Raw genomic sequence first — 23302 nt, 5'->3', positions numbered from 1 at the left:
TCTTACATCGAGTGGACAAGAGGTGAATAAATAGAGAAGCCAGCTCCACTGGCTCGAGTGCATGGACAGGTAGATGCCGCACCTTCTGGGTTGTAAATAACCCAGTAGACACACAACGGCACAGCCAGATGTAGCTTGGATTTCATTGTTCGATGGAAAAACTGCCATGTGTTCTAGCATCCTTGCTCTTCTGTACAATGTCAGTGTTAACTGCTATTATTTTTCTATCAGACATTAATTGTAAGAGTATCTCCTGACCATTTTCCCATGCTGTGGCGTGGTTCTCCCCTTTTCTTTGCTTGGGGGATATAAAATAACCCCTAAAGGGACAAATGACCACAGAGATCTTGGTGGGAGGCTGAAGGGGGGCTGATGGTTAGAATTTCAGGCTCTCTGTGTGTAGTAAATCTTACCTGCAGCCAAAAAAATCTTTTTTTAAAAAAGATTTTATTTACTTATTTGACAGAGATCACAAGTAGGCAGAGAGGCAGGCAGGCAGGGGAGGGGTGGAAGCAGTCTCCCTGCTGAGCAGAGAGCCTGATGTGGAACTTGATCCCAGGACCCTGAGATCATGACCTGAGCCAAAGGCAGAGGCTTAACCCACTGAGCCACCCAGGGAGCCCAAGGGAGGAGAACCCCGCCCCTCTCCCCATCTAGGGAACTAAAGTCTCCCAAAGATGAGAGCCGAGTAGAAATACAAGAAAGGGATTTCCAACCGTGGAGCGGGCGATGAGTGAGCAGGCCGTAGGAGCACTCCATTTCTTCAACATTACCCTGCCCTGTTCCCTAAAAGCAAATGGGAAAGAAGAGAAAGCAGCTGGAGGGAAGAAACAGAATCCATAAGCTTCTGCCCTGAGCCGAGAGCTGAAAAGAATGTGAGATGAAGGATTAGAACTTCTTTTTGTTTGAACAAATTTCTGGTTCTACCAAGTGGAAGACAGAATGAGAAGAAGGCACCTAGGAAAGTACTCACCTGTCTTATTGGGGTAGGGTGCATGTCCCTCAATTTTGAGCCGTCATCGTAAGGATCGTCCGGGTGTGGCACAAACATACGGAATGACACTTTCTTACGATGTTTTTCTATTATGTGTGTTGAAAGAGAGCAAGTTGGGGCCCCTGGGAGGCTCAGTGGGCTAAAGCCTCTGCCTTCAGCTCAGGTCCTAATCCCAGGGTCCTGGGATTGAGCCCCGCATTGGACTCTCTGCTCAGCAGGGAGCCTGCTTCCTACTTTCTCTCTGCCTGCCTCTGCCTATTTGTGATCTCTATCTGTCAAATACATAAATAAAATCTTTAAAAAAATAAAAGAGAACAAGTTGATACAAACAGTTTACAAGACCCAGGCTGAGGATCTCTGATTTTTCACTTAAAAGTGTTGTTGTTTCTTGCCTTTACAGCCCTACATGGTGTTGCATTTGAAACTTTGTGCTGGAATCATGATAACTGCCTCCCACAACCCAAAGCAGGATAACGGGTACAAGGTATTCTGCTTTTTCTCTCCGTACCCGTGTCCTCTGTCTGCATCCTGTTCCTTTATGGTGCAGGTACTGAGGCTGTATTTCCACGAACCTAAGCCGTCTGGATACGTGCCTGCCTTCTCCAGGTCTACTGGGACAACGGAGCTCAGATCATCTCTCCTCACGACAAGGCGATTTCTCAAGCTATTGAAGAAAATCTGGAGCCCTGGCCTCAAGCTTGGGATGATTCTTTAATTAATGGCAGTCCGCTGCTTCATGACCCGAGTGCTTCCATCCACGAGAGCTACTTTGAAGACCTTAAAAAATACTGTTTTCACAGGTAAGTGGATTGTAAACTCACCTCCTATGAGCTCAAATAAGGTGATTCAGCCAAATGCTCTCCTTTTTCATTCAGTTTTTCTCTCGATGGGTACGTATACTGTGGCTGCATCAGAATTTAGAGGCTGTAGGTCAAGCGTCAGCAGTTTTTTCTTGTAAGGACATGTGATTCATAATTTGGGCTTCGTGAGCCACTATCTTACAACTGCCCTTTTCCCCCCCAGTTCAGTTGTCATGGGCCCCTTCTGGTCCTGACTCTTCCGTTGTCATGCCACACCCCTGTGTGTAACCCAGGGACGCAGACGCAGGACATGCAGTGAGGGCAGAAGCTGTCAAGCAGAGGAACAGTGTTGTCCTGCTGTGACATGCTTGGGGCCCCACCACCCCTGACTGTCCCCCCAGGAAAAGACCACTGATTTTAAAGAGGCACAGTTTCTCAGCTGTCTCTCGGCTGTCTCTAATACTGTTTCTATGGGACCACTGGGAACGGAGGCTGTGGGGTAGAGTGTGGACCCCCGTTGCCTCTGGAGGGAGCGGCCCTCCTCACCGGGTGTTACCATCTGCAGATGGAGGTCCGGAGTCTCCAGATGCCGGATTTGTTCTCCCTGACAGAAATGAGAAACCTACATTTTCTGTGCAAAATCTCTTCATTTTTGAATGTGGGGGACCATTCTGTCAACAGTGTACACACCAAATGGAACACATGTGTGCGCCTTCCCTCTGTCCCTCTGATTGGATGTCATGGAGACAAGGGTTTTGACTTGCTCGCTCCTCTAGGGAGCACCGGTGACAACGTGCTCGATGCCTCGAGGGTGTGCGTGCAGGGTGTCCATAAGCGGCAGGTCCTGTAGCAACATTGCACGGGCATCGACGGAGTTGGCCATGAGTAATAAATCACTCTCCAAACACGTTCTACCAGTTGACGCTCCCACCAGCAGAGTCCCAACTGTATCAAGTTCAGTGATGTAATATCTCGAGTGTATCAGAACAGTATGTGATCCATACATCTTACCCGTACTGAGGATTATCAAATTTCTTATTTTGCTAGATGAAAGCAATATCTTACTTTTTTTGGATTCTTTAAGTATGAATAAATTATTTTTTCCTGTTTATTTCACCTATATTTTTGTATGTATTTATTCATTTTTTTGCATTTGTGAAACCTCTTTGCTCGTAGAGAAAACCGGTCTTCATTTATTTCAAATGTTGTTTTCCCTTCTGTTGTTGTTACCTTTGGACTTTTTTATTGAAACTTTTTGATGCACTCATAAAAAATGGATAATGTCTATCAGTCTTCTAATTTATGAGTTCTGAGTTTTGTGTTGTACTCAGACTTTCTTTATACCAAGATTATTTTTACCCCTTGCTTATTTCTAGGGCTTGCATATTTACATTTTATAATGTTTAAATCTTTTCAGTCATTAGTGATTTTTTAATTCTGTGTGAGACATGAAATAGCAAAGCAGATTGGGTTTTTTTTGTTTGTTTGTTTTTGTTTTTTTAGGTTTTGCTGCTACACCAACACATTAAATTAAAGAATCTATCTTTGTTGATTAATTGGAAATATCACTTTATCAACTAATTCCCCCCTTGGACTGAGTGTTTATATAGATAGTTTCTACAGGCCTTTACTTTTACTGATTAATTTTTTTTTATAAAGATTTTTTTTTTTTTTTTTGACAGAGAAATCACAAGTAGGCAGAGCAGTAGGCAGAGAGAGAGGGGGAAGCAGGCTCCCTGCTGAGCAGAGAGCCCAATGCGGGGCTCGATCCCCGGACCCTGAGATCATGACCTGAGCCAAAGGAGGCTTTAACCCACTGAGCCACCCAGGTGCCCCTTTACTGATTAATTTAATCTCATTTTAATCCTCACAGTAATGCTGAGGGTAGGTTCTGGTATATCACCATTTTATAGATGAGAAAATTGTGACACAGAGAGGTTGAGTAAATAACCAACAGTCACACAGTTTGTAAGTGACAGAACTCTAGGATTTACATTCAGAGTCTGTCTTCAGAGCATGTTAACTGTAAAGCCATTCCTGCTTCTCATATATATTTCCCATTTCAAACTCGATCAACTTCTACTCTCTATTCTGTTCCTTTAATTGCCTTCTTAATCTAATTCTAAACTTAATTATGATAGCTTTATACTTCACTTTAATATCTGAGCAATTTTTTCCAGATTTGTTCTCACTAGTCTTGCATATTTATTTTTCCAGATGCACTTTATTTCCTATTTTAAGAGGAGACCTTGTTCATTTGTTCACTTTTAAAAGAGATGGGTTAGGTTAGTACAATAACCTAAGATTCGAGCAATTAGAACACTGGAATTTTTATAAGTCCTATTTTTACCTTTCTATAACTTTTACTTTGGATATTGATTGTTACTTTATTTTAATATCCGGACCCCGGATAATTTGATAAACAGGATGGTTACTTGACAAAGGAAAAAAAAAATTTTTTTTATCCATCCGTGTATAAGATGTTTCTTCCCATTTTGTGAAAAGGGACATTTTGAAAAGCATTTTGAACTAGTAGAATTAGGAGCTGGGACGTTGACGCCAGCAGACAGCCTTGAGTCTGTCCTGGAACCTGAGCCCCAAGTTCTTTCTTGAATCCCACTCTAGGTATAAAAGCTGTCTCATGAATCAAACTCTGAAAGTAATCAGATTTACTGAAAATAACTACAGAGTAAAATTTAAAACTTGAATATCTTGGGGGTAGGGTGTATATTTGGGAAAGGGTCTGTAAGTTTTGCTTCTTTTTTTTAAATGGAATTAGGAAGATAGTTGGTTTTCTGGTACCTTCTTAATACACTGATTTCTTCCTTTCTTAGGAATTTTCTAGTTTTGCAAGCCAGGTTTGCATCTTTCTTCTCTGTTTTATCCTTTTCCATACTGTGTTTAATCCCAGGAGTGTGAACAGGGAGACGAAGGTCAAGTTCGTGCACACCTCTGTCCACGGCGTGGGTCATGAGTTTGTGCAGTCGGCTTTCAAAGCTTTTGGCTTTGCTCCTCCTGAAGCTGTTCCCGAACAGAAAGATCCCGATCCTGAGTTCCCGACTGTGAAATACCCGAATCCTGAGGAGGGCAAAGGTGTCTTGGTAACGTCATCTTTTTTGTTCTAAAACTGACCTGTTGTATCCAAAATTCTTACTATCCAGTAAAATAACTTTTTCTGTGTTTTCATTGTGCTGAACAAAAAAAACCCAGGTTCATCATGAGAAATATTTATATGTATTAGTCACCCATTTCTTCCAAGAGGCTTCAAAATACGATGTGTTAGCATCGGGATGTGAGAGGTGAAATCTACATCGTATTTTAAATTGAATCGAATTGAGTTTAAATTGACTTTACTGTGCTTGCTAAATGTGAAAAGGGAAGAGTAATAGAATGGCTATTCATCAAATGATTTTTATTCCTTCATTTTTTTCTTCCTTCATTTTTCTAATATGAAGTCATGCTACTTAAATTATGGTTGCTTCAACCTTTTTAAAGGTGAGGGTCGCAACGATATTCAGAGAGTCCATTTATTTTGGTTGGTTTTTGAGATGGATCACTTGGCAAGGCCTAGAAATACCACATACAGTCTGTCAGGTGTGGCGGGAACCCCACGGGCAGGTGTGGGTCGTGTGCTGATGTTCCCGTTACCTGACCTCTGGCTTAGGTAGTATTCGGTGACCCACCAAGACCAGCTCCAGAAATAGAATTCAGCCTTCATTTGGGGAGAATTCCCTCAGTTCTTAAAGATCAAGATATTTTTAAGGACTGCAATTTGCTCGATTCTTGACTGAAGTAGCCCTTTATGTTCCTATTCTTTTTCAGACTTTATCTTTTGCCTTGGCTGACAAAACCAAGGCCGAAGTCATTTTAGCAAATGATCCGGACGCTGATAGACTTGCTGTGGCCGAAAAACAAGACAGGTACAAGTGATTGTGATCACCCATCTCATAGAAAACCTAAGCAATACAATGTGCTTGGGGAGACCGGACCTACTGGGGACTATTTACCGTTTATCACACGAATTGTCACTGTATTGCTCACATACAGTGAAATGCTGTTCTGGGGACCATCAGCGTCATGCAGAGTAAATCAGCCCAGGATGAACTTGGAATCGAAAGCACTATTTATCTTCTCTCGTTTCATCATTGATTTTGTTATAATTAACGGCTCAGTTCCTAATGCCCGCAAGTGCGTTGTTTGGAGCTGGTGTTACAGTGCAGGATTTGCTGAAGGGTTTGGTGAAGGGGCTGGACCTTCAAGGAAATGTTGAATTTAGTTTGAGCAGACCACAGAGGAAGAGCAGTGGGATACCCAGCTCTTAAGACAAGTTTGACCCTAGAGTTTGTCCCGAATTAATAGGACATAAGTGGAGAGAAAAGATGAAAGGCGGGCAGGGTCCGAGCAGTTTTGGGTATCAAACAGCACGTGTGATGTTTTGGGAGTAGTGGGGTGCTACCAAAGGATTGTGGGTTTTATTTATTTAAAGAGAGAGAGAACGAGATCTGTGGGGGGGTCATGATCTGAGCTGAAATCAAAAGTCGAACGTTTAACCTACTGAGCCACCCAGGCGCCCCAAGGGATTAGGGTTTCAGATTATGATCAGACAGATTCAGTTCTAATCCCTTTCTGGGAAGTTCAGGCAGGATGATACACATTGAAACACAAAACGTGCTTGTAGCCACGTGGACTGCGGAAAGGAGAAGTCCCGCATCTGTTGTCTGGTGTCCTGATCATCCTAGCATGAACCTGCTCTTGAGACCTGCTAGGCTGTTGCCTTCCAGAACCCTCAATACTGTCCAGACCAAAAACGGAGACACACAGTCTGTTATCCTGAGGTGGGATCCTGCCAGGATATTTCTTTCACCTTTAAAACCAAAGCTTTTGCCAAAGACGAAAGCGTTGTGGATCGTCACTCTTCCGAAATGGGAGGTTTATCGAAAGAAACCAGCACAGAGGAGCTGCTCGGATGTTGGTGAAGCAGCAGTCATGTTTCCAGCCAGTTCTTTAAACAAGAAGGACAAGAACATTTGCAGAAACCCCTCTGAGCCTTGTTTGACTTAATTGTCCTGCCCCAGTCGTTTGCAGTGTCTCTCTTAAGGTCACAGTAATGCATTGGTTGTTTTTTGTTTTTTGTTTTTTGTTTTCAGTGGTGAATGGAGAGTGTTTTCTGGCAACGAGCTGGGGGCCCTCTTGGGCTGGTGGCTTTTTACTTCTTGGAAAGAAAAGAACCTAGATCACAGCGCCCTCCAAGACTTATACATGTTGTCGAGCACCGTCTCCTCCAAAATCTTGCGAGCCATTGCCTTAAAGGAGGGCTTTCATTTTGAGGTAACATGTTTCCAGGACTTGCTCTTAGATTTGTTTGGCTCTGTAGAAGGTCTAAGGCACGTCTTTCTCTTTTGGGTTATCCCTTTAGGAAACACTAACTGGCTTCAAGTGGATGGGAAGCCGAGCCAAACAGCTCATCGACAAGGGGAAAAATGTCTTATTTGCATTCGAAGAAGCTATCGGTAAGAAGTGATAATAGTGACTGTAGCATTGTTTAGTATATAGAACGCAGATAAATGGGATTTGGATTGGGGTTCAGAAAATGAACAGGAGACCAAGAGTACAGCAGCGCTCGGAGGGTTGAACTGTCCAACCCTAAAACTGGCTTCTCAGATTTTCTTTTAGCTAAAAAGAATATCTTACAAATAACCAAGCCATTAATGTCAGAGAGTGAATCCTTACCCTGGATGAAAACAGTGATGTTCTACACATGGTGCTTGGAGCCCAGAACCCCACATATTTTGGGGAGTAGTGATATTCCCTCAACCGTGGTGGTGATCTCACGTCTGATATGGTTCGCTCCTCTTCCGAAAGTGCTGGGCAGAGGTCTGTCCAGAGGAAAGGGGAGGACTTAGTTGTGGGGCTTTCCTCAAAGTGACTGTCACCTGAAAGGACAGCCCCAAGTCCAACCAGAATGACCGAGAAATACTTGTCTTAAATTGTCAGTGTAGGTGAGGAGGAAGGGGAGCTAGGTAGAGAAACTTGAAATTCAGATGTTAGGGTGGGGGATATTTTAGCTGTTTGTTTTGTAAAAGCTATTACACTAACATAAGAAGATTCAAAGGGGACACCTGGGTGGCTCAGTCTGTTAAGTGTCTGACTCTTGGTTTCAACTCAGATCATGATCTCAGGGTCCTGGGATCGAGTCCCACATTGGGCTCCCTGCTCAGCGGGGAGTCTGCTTAAGATTCTTTCCCTCTGACCTTCCCCCCTATCACTCTGTCTCTGGTTCTCTCCCTCTCTCAAATAAATAAATCTTTAAAAAAAAAAAAAAAAAAGAAGAAGAAGATTCATCTGTATTTCCTGCAGCACAGATACTCCTGTATATCATTTAGTTAATTAATCAAAAGAAGTGTTTAATAACTCAGCTTTTCCTTTTCCTTTTTGCTACAATTACCTTTCTATAGCTTTTTGTTGAAATTTTTTTCCTTCCATTTGTTTATCAACTTCTTATTGTGCATCAATTACATAGTGACTCTGAGAGAAACAGATGATACAGACCTTAGCCTCAAGCAGTGTGCATAGATCCCGTTCGTAACCACATGAGAGTACTGGCTAGGCAGTCAAGGTGAAGGACGTAACTCACAAGAACTGTTGGAATTCAGCAAAGACAAAATAAGCGTTGACGAGAACAACTGGAAACCATTTTGTGTGAGCGGGAGGAGTTTGGGCTGGACGTAGGGATTGAACGGTTTGTCTAGGAGGGAGACTCCTAGGTTATTCAAGCAGGACATCTGGAAGGCCTGCCTCGAGCTGAGGCGTTGGGCTGGATTCTTGCATGTAAAGGTGGTCAGTGAGAAGCATTCACATATTCATACTGTAGAACCTCTCAGGCGATGGGCAAGGTGCACGGAGATAATGTGCATGTCCAGTGTTTTAAAGGAGCCCACCCCCAAGCGTGGATGCATGACCCGTGTTTCCGCAGGATATATGTGCTGCCCGTTTGTTCTGGACAAAGACGGAGTCAGTGCCGCGGTCATCGTCGCAGAGTTGGCTAGCTTTCTAGCAACCAAGAATCTGTCTTTGTCTCAGCAGCTCAAGGCCATCTACGTGGAGTAAGTTTCTATTAACTCTGTTTAATTGAAGTAATAGTTTTCAGTGTTTTAGTATGTTTTTATGTGTCAGACGCTAACATTCTTTCTAATGCTCTTTGGTTGTGGATTCTCTTCTGGAAACGAAGGAAAGGATCCCCTTTTCTTTTGATGCTTACCCGTTTAACGCTTATTATCAGTTATCACTGCGGTCATCCTCAACAAACAGGAACGTCAGTTGCAGAAAGAGCTAACTGAAGAAGGTGGTCTTAAGTGTTTGATGTCAGGAAAGATGCGAGGTGTTCATGAGACATCTACTGAGTTTTTAGAGCCATTAGTCAAGTCTGCCTTTATGGTGCAGAAGCAGCCAGGGGCGGTATACATGGGAATGGGGTGGGTGTGGCCTCCGGGCAATGAAATGTTTACCCCCAGATACAGGCTGAAGGCCAGGTAACAGTTTGGCAATCCCTGGGGCCAGTCATTGTACATTTTTTAGGCTAAATTATTCCTTTGAAGCTAGTTATGGTTACTTGTTTCATTTAGTTTAAAACTGGCTGATACGTGTTCTGGGTACATTGCGTATGGGAGTATTTGTTCCTCATTTTGCATATTTGTATTTTTTCTGTCGAGATGTACTGACATGAGCTTCAGGTATACAATGTAATGTTCGATATTTGTATATATCACAAAATGATCATCGCAGGAAGTCGAGTTAACATCCACACCGCACAGAATTACACATACTTCTTCTTGTGACGAGAACTTCTAAGATCTGTACTCTTAGCCACTCGCAAATACATAGTACGATATCATTAAATAGAGTCACTGTGCTGTATGTTACTTAATTATTTGTGTTTGTTTTCATAGATATGGCTACCATATTACCAAAGCTTCATATTTTATCTGCCATGATCAAGGCACCATTAAGAAATTATTTGAAAACCTCAGGAACTACGATGGGAAGAATAATTATCCAAAAACTTGTGGCAGATTTGAAATCTCTGGCATTAGGGATCTTACAAACGGCTACGATGATAGCCAACCGGATAAAAAAGCTGTAAGTGATACTGTCTTTTACCAACTAAACTCTTGTGTATTTACCTTCTATTATACTTTGAATAGCTTAATTTATCTAATCATGGAATTAACTGAAGCTGATTTTAGGCATTCTGGCATTTATTATAAATACACTATCGAAATAAATAGAAAGTTAAAAATCATGGGCTTGAACTACAAGGATCGTCACTTGTTATCTGAACCAACGTCACCGTGTTACATACAGGAAATCAGTGCTCGGAAATTTAAGACCCGCCCACTGTCCCACAGCTAGTCGGTGATGGTTGTCGTCAAATCTGGGTCTTCTGCCTCCAGATCCGGGTTTTCCTCTGTCTGGGCACCTGCTCAGTACATCAAGAGTGACAGCCTGCCTGCTGTTGTGTTTCTGAATGAGTAGGTCTGGGGTGGGGGCCAAGAATTTGCATTTGTATCAAGTCCTGCTGATGCTGATGTTACTGGTACACCCTTCTAGAAACACTGTTTGCGTCCTAGTTTGTTTCACTCCATTCTCTGAATGTCCGGACACTGTTAGCTGTCAAGCACGAGTTTGCATTCTTGACATCACTTGGATCCTCCACTTGAGTCCAAAGAAGGCTCAAAATGGCAGCCGAGTATTGCAAACTAATGGCAGTGGGTCAGGAAAGGAGAGTGAGACTCTCCTCATGCATTATTAGACATTTTTGTTATTTCCCTTTTTTTTCTTTTTTTAAAATTTTCCTCTGCACACAATATATTTTTAAAGAGAAATATTTTTGGAAGTGTCACGATGAAACATGGCAGCTCCAACCCATCTCTTTGCCATGTCGAGACAACACCCTTCCCTCTCAGGTGGTGATGCTTGGGCTTCTCAGGGGTTGACTTTATTACTTTTCTGTTGCGGAGGTAAGGATTGAGATCTTCCGTTCACTGTTCTCCCTTCTCCCCTGTCTTCCCAAGCACTTCTGCCACAATGTGGGGTGATTTCAGAGCCTGTGCTTGGATCGTTATGACTGGTAACTGTTGTTTCCCACTTAGCTAAATAGTGTACTTTGATTCCATTCCCCCAGATTGTGTAATTATTTTTTCTATAATTAATAGTTCTGTTCTTTCATTTCCTTGGATTTTTATGTAACAATCTCCAGTCTTCCCACGTTCCTTCAGATGCCTCTCGGGGGTTTTCCATGCGGCCCAGTGCCATTTTGTCCATTCTGTTTTGTTTCCACTGGCCTCCCTCCCGGGCCCCTGTCCAGGCAAGGCCTGTTCCTCTCCGTGTCGGGCACACACGTGTCATCCTGGGAAGGCCCTTCGCCAGTTATGGGGTGGGTCCTTGGCTCCTGGACCCCCTGACTTCCTCTTGCTATATTTATTTTCCTAAATCACCTCCTCTAGTAGCTTCCCAAAAAAGAATGAAGAGATGAATTTTTGGAGGCACTGAAGTCTGAAAATGTCTTACTCTGTACTGATGCTTGATTGACGTGCCATTTTGAAAGCAGTGCTCCATTATTGCTTGGTTTCCTGTGCTGCTGCTGAGGGTCCCATCTCTCATTCCTTCAGGAAATGGCTGAGGCCTACTGTGGGCCACATAAAGGGATGTTGTCGCCACACTTATTCAGTCCTGTCCTTGCCTCTTGTTTTCTCTCTACAGGAAGATTTCAGGAATTTTCCGCTAAACTTTTCTTCTAAAATGTCAGTGATATGCTTTGATATGGGGCTTTTTCAGGTTCTCCCTACTAGCAAAAGCAGCCAAATGATCACCTTCACCTTTGCTAATGGGGGCGTGGCCACCATGCGGACCAGTGGGACGGAGCCCAAGATCAAGTACTATTCAGAACTGTGTGCCCCGCCTGGAAATAGGTATGATGTGATGGTAGCACCTGCTATCCTTATTCCCCAAGGTTCCTAACCGGTTCTGTGCAAATGCTAAGTAAAACATTTTGTCTTTCCAGCAGCAGTTTTGTGATGTGAACAGCTGCTTGAAGCATGCAGGGACAGGGACGAGAGAGCTGATTTTCTACATGCTTATTTCTGTCCTGCCTTTCCTTGTAGGGAAAGATCTCATTCTGAATTTCAGTAATAGTAATATAGTTTCCTTTTTCCTGTACTTTTATTTGAGACTAGCACACATGAGTTTTCCTCTTTTTCTCCCTATCTCTGATACATTAAATTAAAATCCATTGCACATGCACTGAACAGATGTCCTCGAGCCCCTGTTGTGCATAGGTCTGTGCTGGGTTCTGGGGAGGAGAAAGTGCCTTAGCAGAGGGAGTCCTTGCCACTGAAGAGCTGATGGTCTGGTAGCTTCAGGGTCGTGTTTCTGTGACCTTGGCAAAGGGTTTGAGTTCACTTGGCAGTCCCATAACATCTTAAACTTTATTTTCATTTAAAGATTTTGTTTATTCATTTGAGAGAGAGAGCGAGGGACAGAGAGCACAAGGAAGGAGAGCAGTAGGCAGAGGGGGAAGGAGAAGCAGACTCCCCTCTGAGTGGGAAGCCAGATATGGGGCTCGATCCCAGGACCTGGAGATCGTGACCTGTGACCTAAGCCGAAGGCAGAGGCTTAACCATCTGAGCCATCCAGGCGCCCCACATCTTAGACTTTAACAGCTGTGGTACATGTAGTCAGCATGTATAAATGTGATACTGCACACTTATTGAACCCTCCGGTAACCAGCGCTCCTCTATTCAGAATAAAGAATCGGGAAAATGGTTTTTAAAGGTCGATTAAGTCACTACTGTCCAACAGAAATAAAATGTGAGGGGCGCCTGCTGGCTCAGTTGAGCTTCCAACTACTGGTTTTCAACTCTTGGTTTTCGGCTCTGGTCATGATCTCAGAATTCTCAGAGTCTGGCTCTGTGCTGAGCACAGAGTCCCCTGGTCCCTCTCCCTCCTCCTCCTCCTCCCCCTGCCACCACCACCTCTCTTACTTGCACCACTGTGCACAGGCTTTCTCTCTCTCTCTCTCATATAAATAAAAGAAAATCTTAAAAATAATTAAGGGATATTATTTTAAAAAGAAAGAAAATGTCAACTACATTTCCTATTAGAAATTAGAAATTTGAAATTTCCTACTAGACACATTTTTTTGAAGATTCTATTTATTTGACAGAGAGAAATACAGCGAGACAGGGAACACCAGCAGGGGGGGTGGGAGAGAGAGAAGCAGGCTTCCTGCCTATGTGGGGCTTGATCCTAGGACCCCAGGATCATGGTGACCTGAGCTGAAGGCAGATGCTTAACAACTGAGCCACCAGGTGTCCCTAGACACATTTTTCAAATAGCAAAAAGAAACAGTTAAAATTAATTTAGTAATTTATTCTACTTTATTTAATATATGAAAATATTGTTATACCATATATAATTTATATAAAAATGATTAATGAGATATTTTACTTTTTTCACACTGTCTTCCAAATCCATTTAGGATTTTATACTTACCACATATCTCAATTAAAATGCTAGATCGTTTTAGAAATACTTGTTCCAGGAGCACCTGGATAGCTCAGTCATTGGGCATCTGCCTTTGGCTCAGGTTATGATCCTGGGGTCCCGGGATCGAGCCCCACATTGGGCTCCCTGCTCAGTGGGAAGCCTGCTTCTCCTTCTCCCACTCCCCCTGCTGGTGTTCTCTCTCTCTCGCTGTGTCTTTCTCTGTCAAATAAAGAAAAAGAATCTTTAACAATATGTAAATAAGTAAATAAATAAATACATATGTACATGCCTAAATACATAAATAAGATCTTTAAAAAGAGAGAGAAATACTTGAACAGCACAGGTTTGAACTGTGTGGGTCCACTTATACACGGATTTTCTTTTTGATAAATACAGTATAATACTACAAATGTATATTCCTTTCCTAATTATTTTCTTAATAACATTTTCTTTAGTTTATTGTAAGAATACATTGTATGATACATGTAAGAAACATAATACATGTCAACTTTTTTTTTTTAAGATTTTATTTACTTGACGGAGATCACAAGTAGGCCCAGAGGCAGGCAGAGAGAGAGGGGGAAGCAGGCTTCCTGCTGAGCAGAGAGCCCGATGCGGGGGCTCAATCCCAGGACCCTGAAATCATGACCTGAGCTGAAAGCAGAGGCTTTAACCCACTGAGCCACCCAGGCGCCTCTCAACTGATTTTTTTTAAAAGATTTTATTTATTTGTCAGAGAGAGAGAGAGAAACAGAGCCAAGCAGGGGGACCTGCAGGCAGAAGGAGAAGCAGTTTCCCCAGGGAGCAAGGAGCCAAATAGGGGACTCCATCCCAGGACCCTGGGATCATGACCTGAGCTGTAGGCAGATGCTTAAACAACAGAGCCACCCAGGCATCCTGTCAATTAACTATTTATGTTACATGAAAAGCAGGGGTTTTGGTCAGTAGAAGGCTATTAATAGCTGACTTTTCGGGGAGTCAAGTTATACATGGATGTTTGACTGCATGGGGGGGGGTGTCATTAACTCCCTAACTCCCATGCTATTGAAGTGTCAATATTTCATAAAATTTACAGTTGAAAAAGGAGATTTTGATACCTAAGTTGTTCAAACATACTCAAATTTTCCAATAACTGAATTAAATGTCAGGGTTTTTAATTTGCATTTCCACTGATTAGACTTACTGATGTTAACAGTTCAGTTCCTGGGTCGCACTAGCCACATTTCCAGCCCTCAGTACTGCAGTGGGGAGGATGGGTCTGAACAGTTGTTAGGACATTTACACATCAAAGCTTTGCTCATTGAAGGGTTGCTGTGGTCTTGGGAAGCAAATTTGCAGTCTTTGGAAATAAACAGGGAAGAAGTTTTAGCAGATTAAATATAGCAAATTTGGGGCTCCTGGGTGGCTAAGTGGGTTAAAGCCTCTGCCTTCGGCTCAGGTCATGATCCCAGAGTCCTGGGATCAAGCCCCGAGTCGGGCTCTCTGCTCAGCGGGAGCCTGCTTCTCCCTCTCTCTCCCTGCCTCTCTGCCTACTTGTGATCTCTGTCAAATAAATAAATAAAATCTTTTTTAAAAAAAATTAAAAATTAAAAAAATAAAATAAAATAAATGTAGCAAATTTGAGAGGCAGGAAAAGAATTGTGAGCCTTACATTTGGTTAAGCCCCTGCCTTCGGCTCCGGTCATGATCCTAGGGTCCTGGGATTGAGTTCCGCATCAGGCTCCTTGCTCAACAGGGAGCCTGCTTCTCTCTGTGCCTCTGCCTGCCACTCTGCCTGCTTGTGCTCTCTCTAGCTTTCTCTCTCTGACAAATAAATAAATAAGTAAATAAATCTTTAAAAAGAAAAAAGAATTGTGAGCCTTAGACTTTCCTTGGGCAGGAAGAAAGGATTGCTGATAGCAAAGAAAGAAATACTAAAATGAAACAAAACTATGAAACATGGACACAGGAACTCAGAATGTTCCCCCACTTTATCATCCACATCCACATGGGCCCTGAATCTTCTTCTAAATAAGAGCTCCAGTCCAACCGTCAGAGTCATGGTTATGGCTTTTAAAAACCACAGCACCCAAGTATATCTAAGAAGCCATAGACTGTGTCCTTTATTTTGTTACCAAGTCCCATTCAAAACCTTTTTGTGGGGGTGCCTGTGTGGCTCAGTTGTTAAGCAGCTGCCTTTGGCTCAGGTCATGATCCTAGGGTTTGGGGATCGAGTCCCACATCGGGCTCCCTGCTTGGCCGGAAGCCTGCTTCTCCCTCTCCTACTCCCCCAGTTTGTGTTCCTTCTGTCTTTGTGTCTCTCTCTGTCAAATAAATAAAATCTTTAAAAACAAACAAGCAAGCAAAAAAATCTTTTTGTGCTGCCAGGACAAAAACTCAGCTGGTAAATCTCTTGAAGAAACACATAAAATAGCTCATTTTCTAAGCATTCTGGATAACCAAGATTTTAGTGTAATATTTGCTGGTGTCAGTGTTCCTGTGTGTGTTACATGTGAAGCTGTTTGCTGCTCTTGAGGTTTCCCGTAGACATTGCTTTGTAACTCTCCTTCTCATTGTTTTCGTATTCCTATGCCTCTTTCTTTTGGAAACAAAGGAACAATGGTCCAACTTAAAGATCCATTTTCTCTCTGTATTTGGCCCTTCCTTGTCATTACTCTGTGAAAATATAATAATTCAGAAACTGTATAATAACAATACTATTTAATACTGTAGAGTATTATTTAGTATTAAATAAATTGTATTAATAATACAATACTGTATTTTACAGTTTTCAGATGGTGTATTAGGTGGCTTTAACTTCAAATATTAGTTTACAAATTCCTGAAAATGTTTTGAAAAATTGTCCTTTTATTATATTCATCGAAATGCTGTTCCAGTTTATAATAGGGCCACTGGGCACTCGGTCAGTCACCAATATGCTTCGGGTCACCAGCATACCCGACACAAAGCAGCAGTAAAGCCACAGCTGTGCTTCCTGATTTTCTGATCACTTTAATAACTTTAATATTCTTAGTATATTTTATATTCTAGAGAATGGGAAATCCTTTCCAAATTTAATTCCTTCTTTTCAGAATCTTTTTTTGTTCCGTAGATGTCTTTTGTCCAACTTTGTATTTTAAGAAAATTTCAATGAATACCCACATCCCTTTCACTTAGACCAAAGGTTGGCAAACTTCTTCTGGAAAGAGCCAGATAGTAAACGTTTGAGAGTTTGTGAGCCCTATGGTCGCACTCCTCCCCTCTGCTGTTGCTCAAAAGCAAAAAGAAGCCGTATACATAATGGAATAGGTGTGACTGTGTTCCAATAAATCTTTATTTACACAATTTGTTTACAAAAATGGGCTGTCAACAGGTCACCAGACAGAGCTAGCCTGCTTTAACCTAGACTCAGCCATTGCTAACGTTTTGCAATATCTACTGTCTCTCACGGTGTATTGTATGAGCTGGTTTGTGGGGGAGGGGGTTCTGTTTGTTTGTTTTCTTTCTTTCTCTGAGCCATCAGAAAATAAGTTGCAAACCTCAATACACACACAATTCCCAAGAACAAGGACACCCTGTTACTGTCTCAGGGTTTAGATACCAATCATATCAGGCAAGGTTCTAACAGAAACAAAACCAGTAGGAGATAAATACATTTCATATATTTGTATTTGTATATTCACTGGTGAGTTTAATTTTAGACATATTGTTAGGAAAAAACCCAACAACAACAAACCAGTAAGGATTAGTTATGTGCCTTCCTGAGAAAGGTTATTATCTTCAAAACACATTTATGGAAAAGGAAATAATGACCTATGTGATTCATATGTATTTATGAAGCCTAATTACTTTATATGTCACCTGTGGGGGTAAAAATAATTTTAAGGATAGCTACGTTTATTGGGTTTTCGGGCCAGGTTCTGTGCTAATTGCTTTATATAATTTATCTCAATCTACACAACACCTCTCTTGAGAAAATAAAGTCTTTATCCCAATTTTACAGATGAGACATCTGGGTCTTGGAGAGGCGAAGCCACTCGCTGGAGGGCATACGGCTGGTGGTAGAGCCAGAATTAATGACTACAATAAAATGGGTTGTTTCAGCTGTACTGGGGAGCAATGGCGATATAAAAATGATCTTAACTCATTCCAAGAATTTCGATTTCCATTAAAATAAACTTGCCTCTATTGAAGACAGCCTATTATGAAGTCATACAAGTTTGAGCTGAAGGATTTGTTTTTTTAAATTCAGCTTTTTGGTTTCAAGTACTTACAGTAAACACCCAGCACTAGTAACCCCACACTAACGTGAACAGCTGGCAACCTGTCTAATCACAAATCCGTTTTATTATTTCCTAGCTTCAGTTGTTTGCATTTATTTTATTATTTTTTTAAAAAGATTTTATTTATTTATTTGACAGAGAGAGAGAGATCACAAGTAGACAGAGAGGCAGGCAGAGAGAGAGGGGGAAGCAGGCTCCCCGCTGAGCAGAAAGCCTGATGCGGGGTTCCATCCCAGGACCCTGAGATCATGACCCAAGCCGAAGGCAGATGCTTAACCCACTGAGCCACCCAGGCGCCCCAGTTGTTTGCACCTAAGTGAATGTTTTCTGTATGCTTGAAAATTTCATTCCTTACAGGGATATAGTTCCCTAGATTTTTGTTCACAACTTTGGTTGTGACCCTTTTGTTCTAGAGGTAGAATAGAAAAGATTAAAAGGGGGGAAGGGTTCTGAGTTCCTGGTGTGTGATCAGCAGGCCCGCCAGGAGGCTCCCATTCTCTGTACCTTCTAGGATGGCCTTGCAGACCCGCTGCTGCTTCGCTTCCAGGAGTTTGAAGGCAAATGGGATGAGGAGCTTTCCTATCCTGGGAGCGTGGGAACAGACATGTCATTTGTAAAAGTTTAACAGGATCAAATGACAGCTGAGGTCATAAAAGTTTTCTTTGCACAATTAGGTACAGACGTTGCAGAGGACGCTAGAGCAAAAAACTCTGTTTCTTAAAAATTCTTATTTGTTTATCCTAGAGGCCTTGGGAAAACCTTGGGGGAAAGAATAGATATTGTCTCATGGGAGTTTTTTTTATTTTTTGTCCAACTCAACATATGCATTCCCATGCTTCAGACACCGGGGTTCTGTTTTGTCTGATTGAGCCCTCCTCTTAAGGGTAGTTTCAATGTTGCTTGACCAATGTGGGGAGAACTTCAAATATGCTTTGGAATAATGCACTGATCTGGAATTTCCCCCTTATTTTCCAGTGATCCTGAGCAGCTGAAGAAGGAACTAAATGAACTAGTCACTGCTATTGAAGAACATTTTTTCCAGCCACAAAAGTACAACCTGCAACCAAAAGCAGAGTGAAATATTTCAGCCTTGGGCATAATTAGAATTCGCTCAGCAGTGTTTTTGAGATCCAAATAACTTAATCAATTGCTACAAGTATTTATATATTTTTAATAGCCCTACATTCCTCATTGTTCTATTTTTGACCTTTAAGATGAATCAATAAAAGATGGCCAGATGTAGCAAACCGAATTCCTATTGAATGGTGGCGACTAGAATTTTCTGAATTCAAAAATGAAGATTTTAAAAATAGCCAACTTTTAAAAATATACTGTAATTAATATGCCTTAATTAGAATAAATAACCAGTGTATCTACTCTGTAATGCCAGAAAGCCTATACGATTTCTAAATTCTGGGCTGTCCATATTATAGGATAACCACTTTTTAGGTATATGTATTTTTACATCTCTGTCAGTTGCTTATAAGGTAAAATATAGAAAGTAAATGTCATGTTCATGTGTAGGGATCCTAAAGTGGAGGAATTTATAAGAACCTATAAGTTGGAGCAAAAGATACTTCACAAAGATGTATTTTTTTGACCTAAAACTTTTTGGTTCTAATACTACATCATTATACATTGTATATGTGCTAGGAAAAAACAGCCTAACCATCTTTGTTCTGTGTATTAAAATTCATCTCTTCAAAACTTGAATTAAAAAATTGGTTTTTTGAAACTGCAAAGTGCTTTACTGTATAGTTGTTTGCTTTGGTTTACATTCATGTAATTTTTGGTACTGAGGCAGCAAAGACTATAAGCACTAACTATTTACCTGATTTGGGTTTTTTGCCTTGTTCATATGTGATTAAAATCTAAAACCATTAGATTGCTTTTTCCAGGTTTGTATAACATGTGCCTTCTCCCCTCCTCATAACCGGTGGCCTTAAAACCATCCACAGTGACTCCCTTTGAGTACCCATGAGTCAGGACCACACTGTTCTTTGTATACTTCATGTATTTTATGTGGTTTTTATATTTTTCAAGCAAATGATTGCCTGTTATTGTGATTAAACAATTATAGTTTTAGAACAATGAAAAATTACAATCTGATGGGCAAGCATCTTTCTAAAGTCAGGGAGAAAAATGTTTTTATGTCTGAGGGATACATAGTTTGTGCCCTTTCAGAGAACTCCTTTTTTAAAGATTTTATTTATTTTGGGGGCACCTGGGTGGCTAAGTTGCTAAGCGTCTGCCTTCAGCTCAGGTCATGTGATCCCAGGACCCTGGGGTGGAGCCCCACATCAGGCTCCTTGCTCAGCGGGGAGCCTGCTTCCCCCTCTGTTTGTGCTCTCTCTCTCTCTGCCAAATAAATAAAATGTTAAGAAAAAAGATTTTATTTATTTGAGAGCGAGCAAGAGCGAGCACAAGCATGGGGAAGCAGGCAGAGGGAAAAGCAGGCTCCCCGCTAAGCAGGGAGCCCAGACACCGGACTCGATCCCAGATGCTCCCCCCCTTCAAAGAACTCTGAAATCTACAATATTTGATATAGTTTGTCAGCTGCTTCATTGGAGAAGCTGTGTGTATTTTTGTTTTATAATGTTGTCTAGTCTCAAACTATACTCTAGAAATAAGCAATGTCAGATCTGTATCCTCTCCGCAGATTTGGGAGCATATAAACTATACCCCAGTTTGTTACTGGAAATACAAAAGTGGTGGAGACCCACCCGGCTGTGGTGATGCTCACAGGCTAACTGGAGGGCTAGTGAGTAACTGGATGCTCACAAGTTCCCTAACAGTTATTTGCCAAGTACTGAGCATTCAGAAGTATGAGACAGGGATCCGTTCTGCAAGAGAAAGCTTCACGGAAGAGAGCTGAATGGCGGCTTTGCCTTTGGGGATGAGCCATTCATAGGAACAGGTGATTCAGTTGGACCTGGAGAAGATCCCCAACTCTGTTTCTCACTTGTACTTCTAAGAAGGAACACATCGTGTACACTCACAGAATAGTCCGTGAGTTTTTGTGTTTTTATGGGATGGCAGGCTGCATAACGTGTAGTGCATAAAGCTTGCAGCATAAGACCCCTGGGATCTAATCATGGTCTTCTATGAGCCATCTTTGTGACCTTGGTGAAGTCACTTACCCTCTCGAAGTCTAAATTTTGTTATTCTTGTAAAAGACTCCTTTTTTTTTTTTTTTTAGTAGTTCTAGGGTCCCAGCAAAAATGAGAGGAAGGTATAGAAATATCCTGGATCCTCCCTGCTTACCACCACCACCGAGGTAGCCTCTCCCATGATCAACATCCCCACTGGAGTGGTACCTTTGTTATAACCAATGAAGCGACATGGACAATTTGTCACCCAGGCTGCAGAGACAAAAGATCATTGCTGCTGGGGTGGGGGGAGGGCAGGGTGGGGAGCGGTGAATTAGGGGGAGCACAGAGGGTTTTTAGGAAAGTGGAAATACGCTGTAGGATACTATAATGGAGAATACATGTCATTATACGTTTGCCCAAGTCCATAGAATGGACGACACCAAGAAGGACCCCTCATGTAGACCATGGACTTTGGGTGGTAATTGTGTCCATTTTTAAACAGAAAGATTTTGCTAAATGATCTCGAGGTCATTTCATTCCTTAAGTCTTCAAGTTATGTGGAAAATACGTAAAGGACAACAGCAACGATAAATCATTGGCAGTTCTCTTTGACAGAATGTGTAACTCGTCCTCTCACAAGATCTAACATTGGAGATGGGGGGCAGGGAACGCTTGGTACTGAAGATGGGGTAGAAAGCCTGGTGTTCATACCCCGCCTGGCCTTGCATCCTGAGGGGTGTGAGCTGGAAACCGTGAAACCCGGGACAAGCAAGGCTGAACCCCATGGCCGGCAGCGCTGGGAAATGTTTTGTAGGAGAGAAAGGGGAAGATCAGGACTGAGCACCGTCCCAGCCATGCTCTCTCTCTCTAAAAGCTACACGTGCCAGGGGAAGGTGGTCCTATGTGAGTGGAGAGGTGGCACCGTCTTCTCTTGGTGTCCCTGAAAGAAGAGATCCCGTTGAGTGTAAGAGACTGCCTTGCAGGAGGAAAAGCCGAGCCAACTTCTTTTCTTTTTCTTTTTTTGTGGTCTATGAAATAACAGCTGTTACTCTTTAAGGAAAAATGGGAGTGCCTTTTGTTTATCTCGTCAGTGTACCTTAATCATCATGCTATCATGGGAAAGTATTGTAATTTCATGACACTGGAAACTCTTGGCTTTAAAAATAACTGCTTGGGGCCACATGGCTGCCTCCCTCAGAAGAACAGGTGAGTCTTGATCCCAATGTCATGCGTTCAAGCCCCACATTGGATGTAGAGAGTACTAAAAAAAAAAAAAAAAAATAGTAATAAATGAACTTAAACAATAAACAAAAATAAATGCTTTAAGTGATGGAATGAACATGTATGTCCTACTTTGGAGGGATTTTGAAAGGACGACATCTAACTCATATTTATAATTTCTACGTTTTCAAAGACCAAATCCTATTTGGTCTTTCATTCATGCGTTCACTCCTATGTTTCCTGAGCGATTTGTACATTCATTCGTATGTTCACGGAGTCCTGTTGGAATCCTGCTCCGAGCCAGCCACTCTCCAGATACTGGGAATCACCCGCCGCCCCGCTCTCAGCCTAGCGGAGGAAATACACTCGCGCAGCTCATGGAGGTTCAGCGTGGTCCTGCCATCACGGACGGCCCCAACCGTGGGCAAGCACATGTTGTTCCAACCGTGATGCCCCCTTTTGGACTCTCCTTTCTCGAGACGACCAAATTCAAATCCCTAACATTTTTGTTCAAAACACTTTGACTCTGGGAGGCTCTTCGCTGGTCATTTCCCTGCATCCTCCCCTCGTTCCATCCTCGCTCCAAGCAGAGTTGTGTAGAGCAGTGACTGAAAGCAAGATGTCACACTCCAAGGCAGGGGAGAGGACGTGGAAGATACATACCATCACTCCCCTCGGCTCCTCCGTGAAGGCTCAGTGCAGTCAGTCCTGAGGTTCACTGGAGGAGAAAGGCAGCTGTCTGGAGAGGTGAGAGCCTCTGGCTGACCGTCCAGCGGGAGCGCGTGACCACCAGGTTGGAGAGCAGTGTTGGGGGGCCAGGTGTCTTCCTTCCTGGCTCCCCTCTGTCAGTCCTTGAAAATACACAAGGAAGCCCATTCCGGGTCTAAGTAGCTCTTGAACCATTTCAAAATAGTGCCCGTGAAACTGCCAGCAGGAAGTCTGGGCTGCAGTTCAGAGATGATGAGCCTGATTGTGTCCTCAAGATACCTTGTTCGGAATTATTTCATTATAACCCCCCCAAAAAAACAACTATTTTAAAGGGCACCTGGGTGGCTCAGTAAGTTAAGCATCTGCCTGCCTTTTGCTCAGGTCATGATCCCAGGGTCCTGGGATCCAGTCCCACCTGGGGCTCCCCGCTCAGCATAAAGTCTGCTTCTCCCTCTGCCTCCGCTGCTCCCCCTGCTTGTGCTTGTTCTTTCTCTGTCAAGTAAGCAAAATCTTTAAAAAACAAAAAACTATTTTAAGGAGAGTGAAACGCAGCTCATCTCTCTGATAAATGGTCCTATCACAGAGTGAAATGAACGTAGGGGTACCTGGGTGGCTCAGTCAGTTAAGCGTCTGCCTTTGGGTCAGGTCATGATCCCAGGATTGTGGGATCAAGCCGCATAT

General features: G+C 42.5%; 1 protein-coding gene across 1 annotated transcript in view; it reads left to right on the top strand.

Moving 5' to 3' along the window:
- PGM2 (phosphoglucomutase 2) overlaps nt 1–19338 on the top strand; it is a 34700-nt gene extending 15362 nt beyond the window's left edge. The window contains exons 5-14 of the mRNA XM_032853546.1: nt 1395–1478; nt 1601–1794; nt 4706–4895; nt 5617–5714; nt 6942–7122; nt 7211–7304; nt 8768–8897; nt 9741–9930; nt 11629–11762; nt 18576–19338. Coding sequence (XP_032709437.1) covers nt 1395–1478; nt 1601–1794; nt 4706–4895; nt 5617–5714; nt 6942–7122; nt 7211–7304; nt 8768–8897; nt 9741–9930; nt 11629–11762; nt 18576–18678 — 1398 coding nt within the window. The 3' untranslated portion in view covers nt 18679–19338. The remainder of the gene's footprint in view (nt 1–1394; nt 1479–1600; nt 1795–4705; nt 4896–5616; nt 5715–6941; nt 7123–7210; nt 7305–8767; nt 8898–9740; nt 9931–11628; nt 11763–18575) is intronic.
- The last annotated feature ends 3964 nt before the right edge of the window (nt 19339–23302 follow it).

This window comes from Lontra canadensis, unplaced genomic scaffold (assembly GCF_010015895.1).
Source record: "Lontra canadensis isolate GAN:19392208 unplaced genomic scaffold, GSC_riverotter_1.0 scaffold1, whole genome shotgun sequence".
Classification (NCBI taxonomy): Eukaryota; Metazoa; Chordata; class Mammalia; order Carnivora; family Mustelidae; genus Lontra; species Lontra canadensis.
The sequence above is the reverse complement of the archived record's forward strand: the minus strand, read 5'-3'. Positions and strand labels throughout refer to the sequence as shown.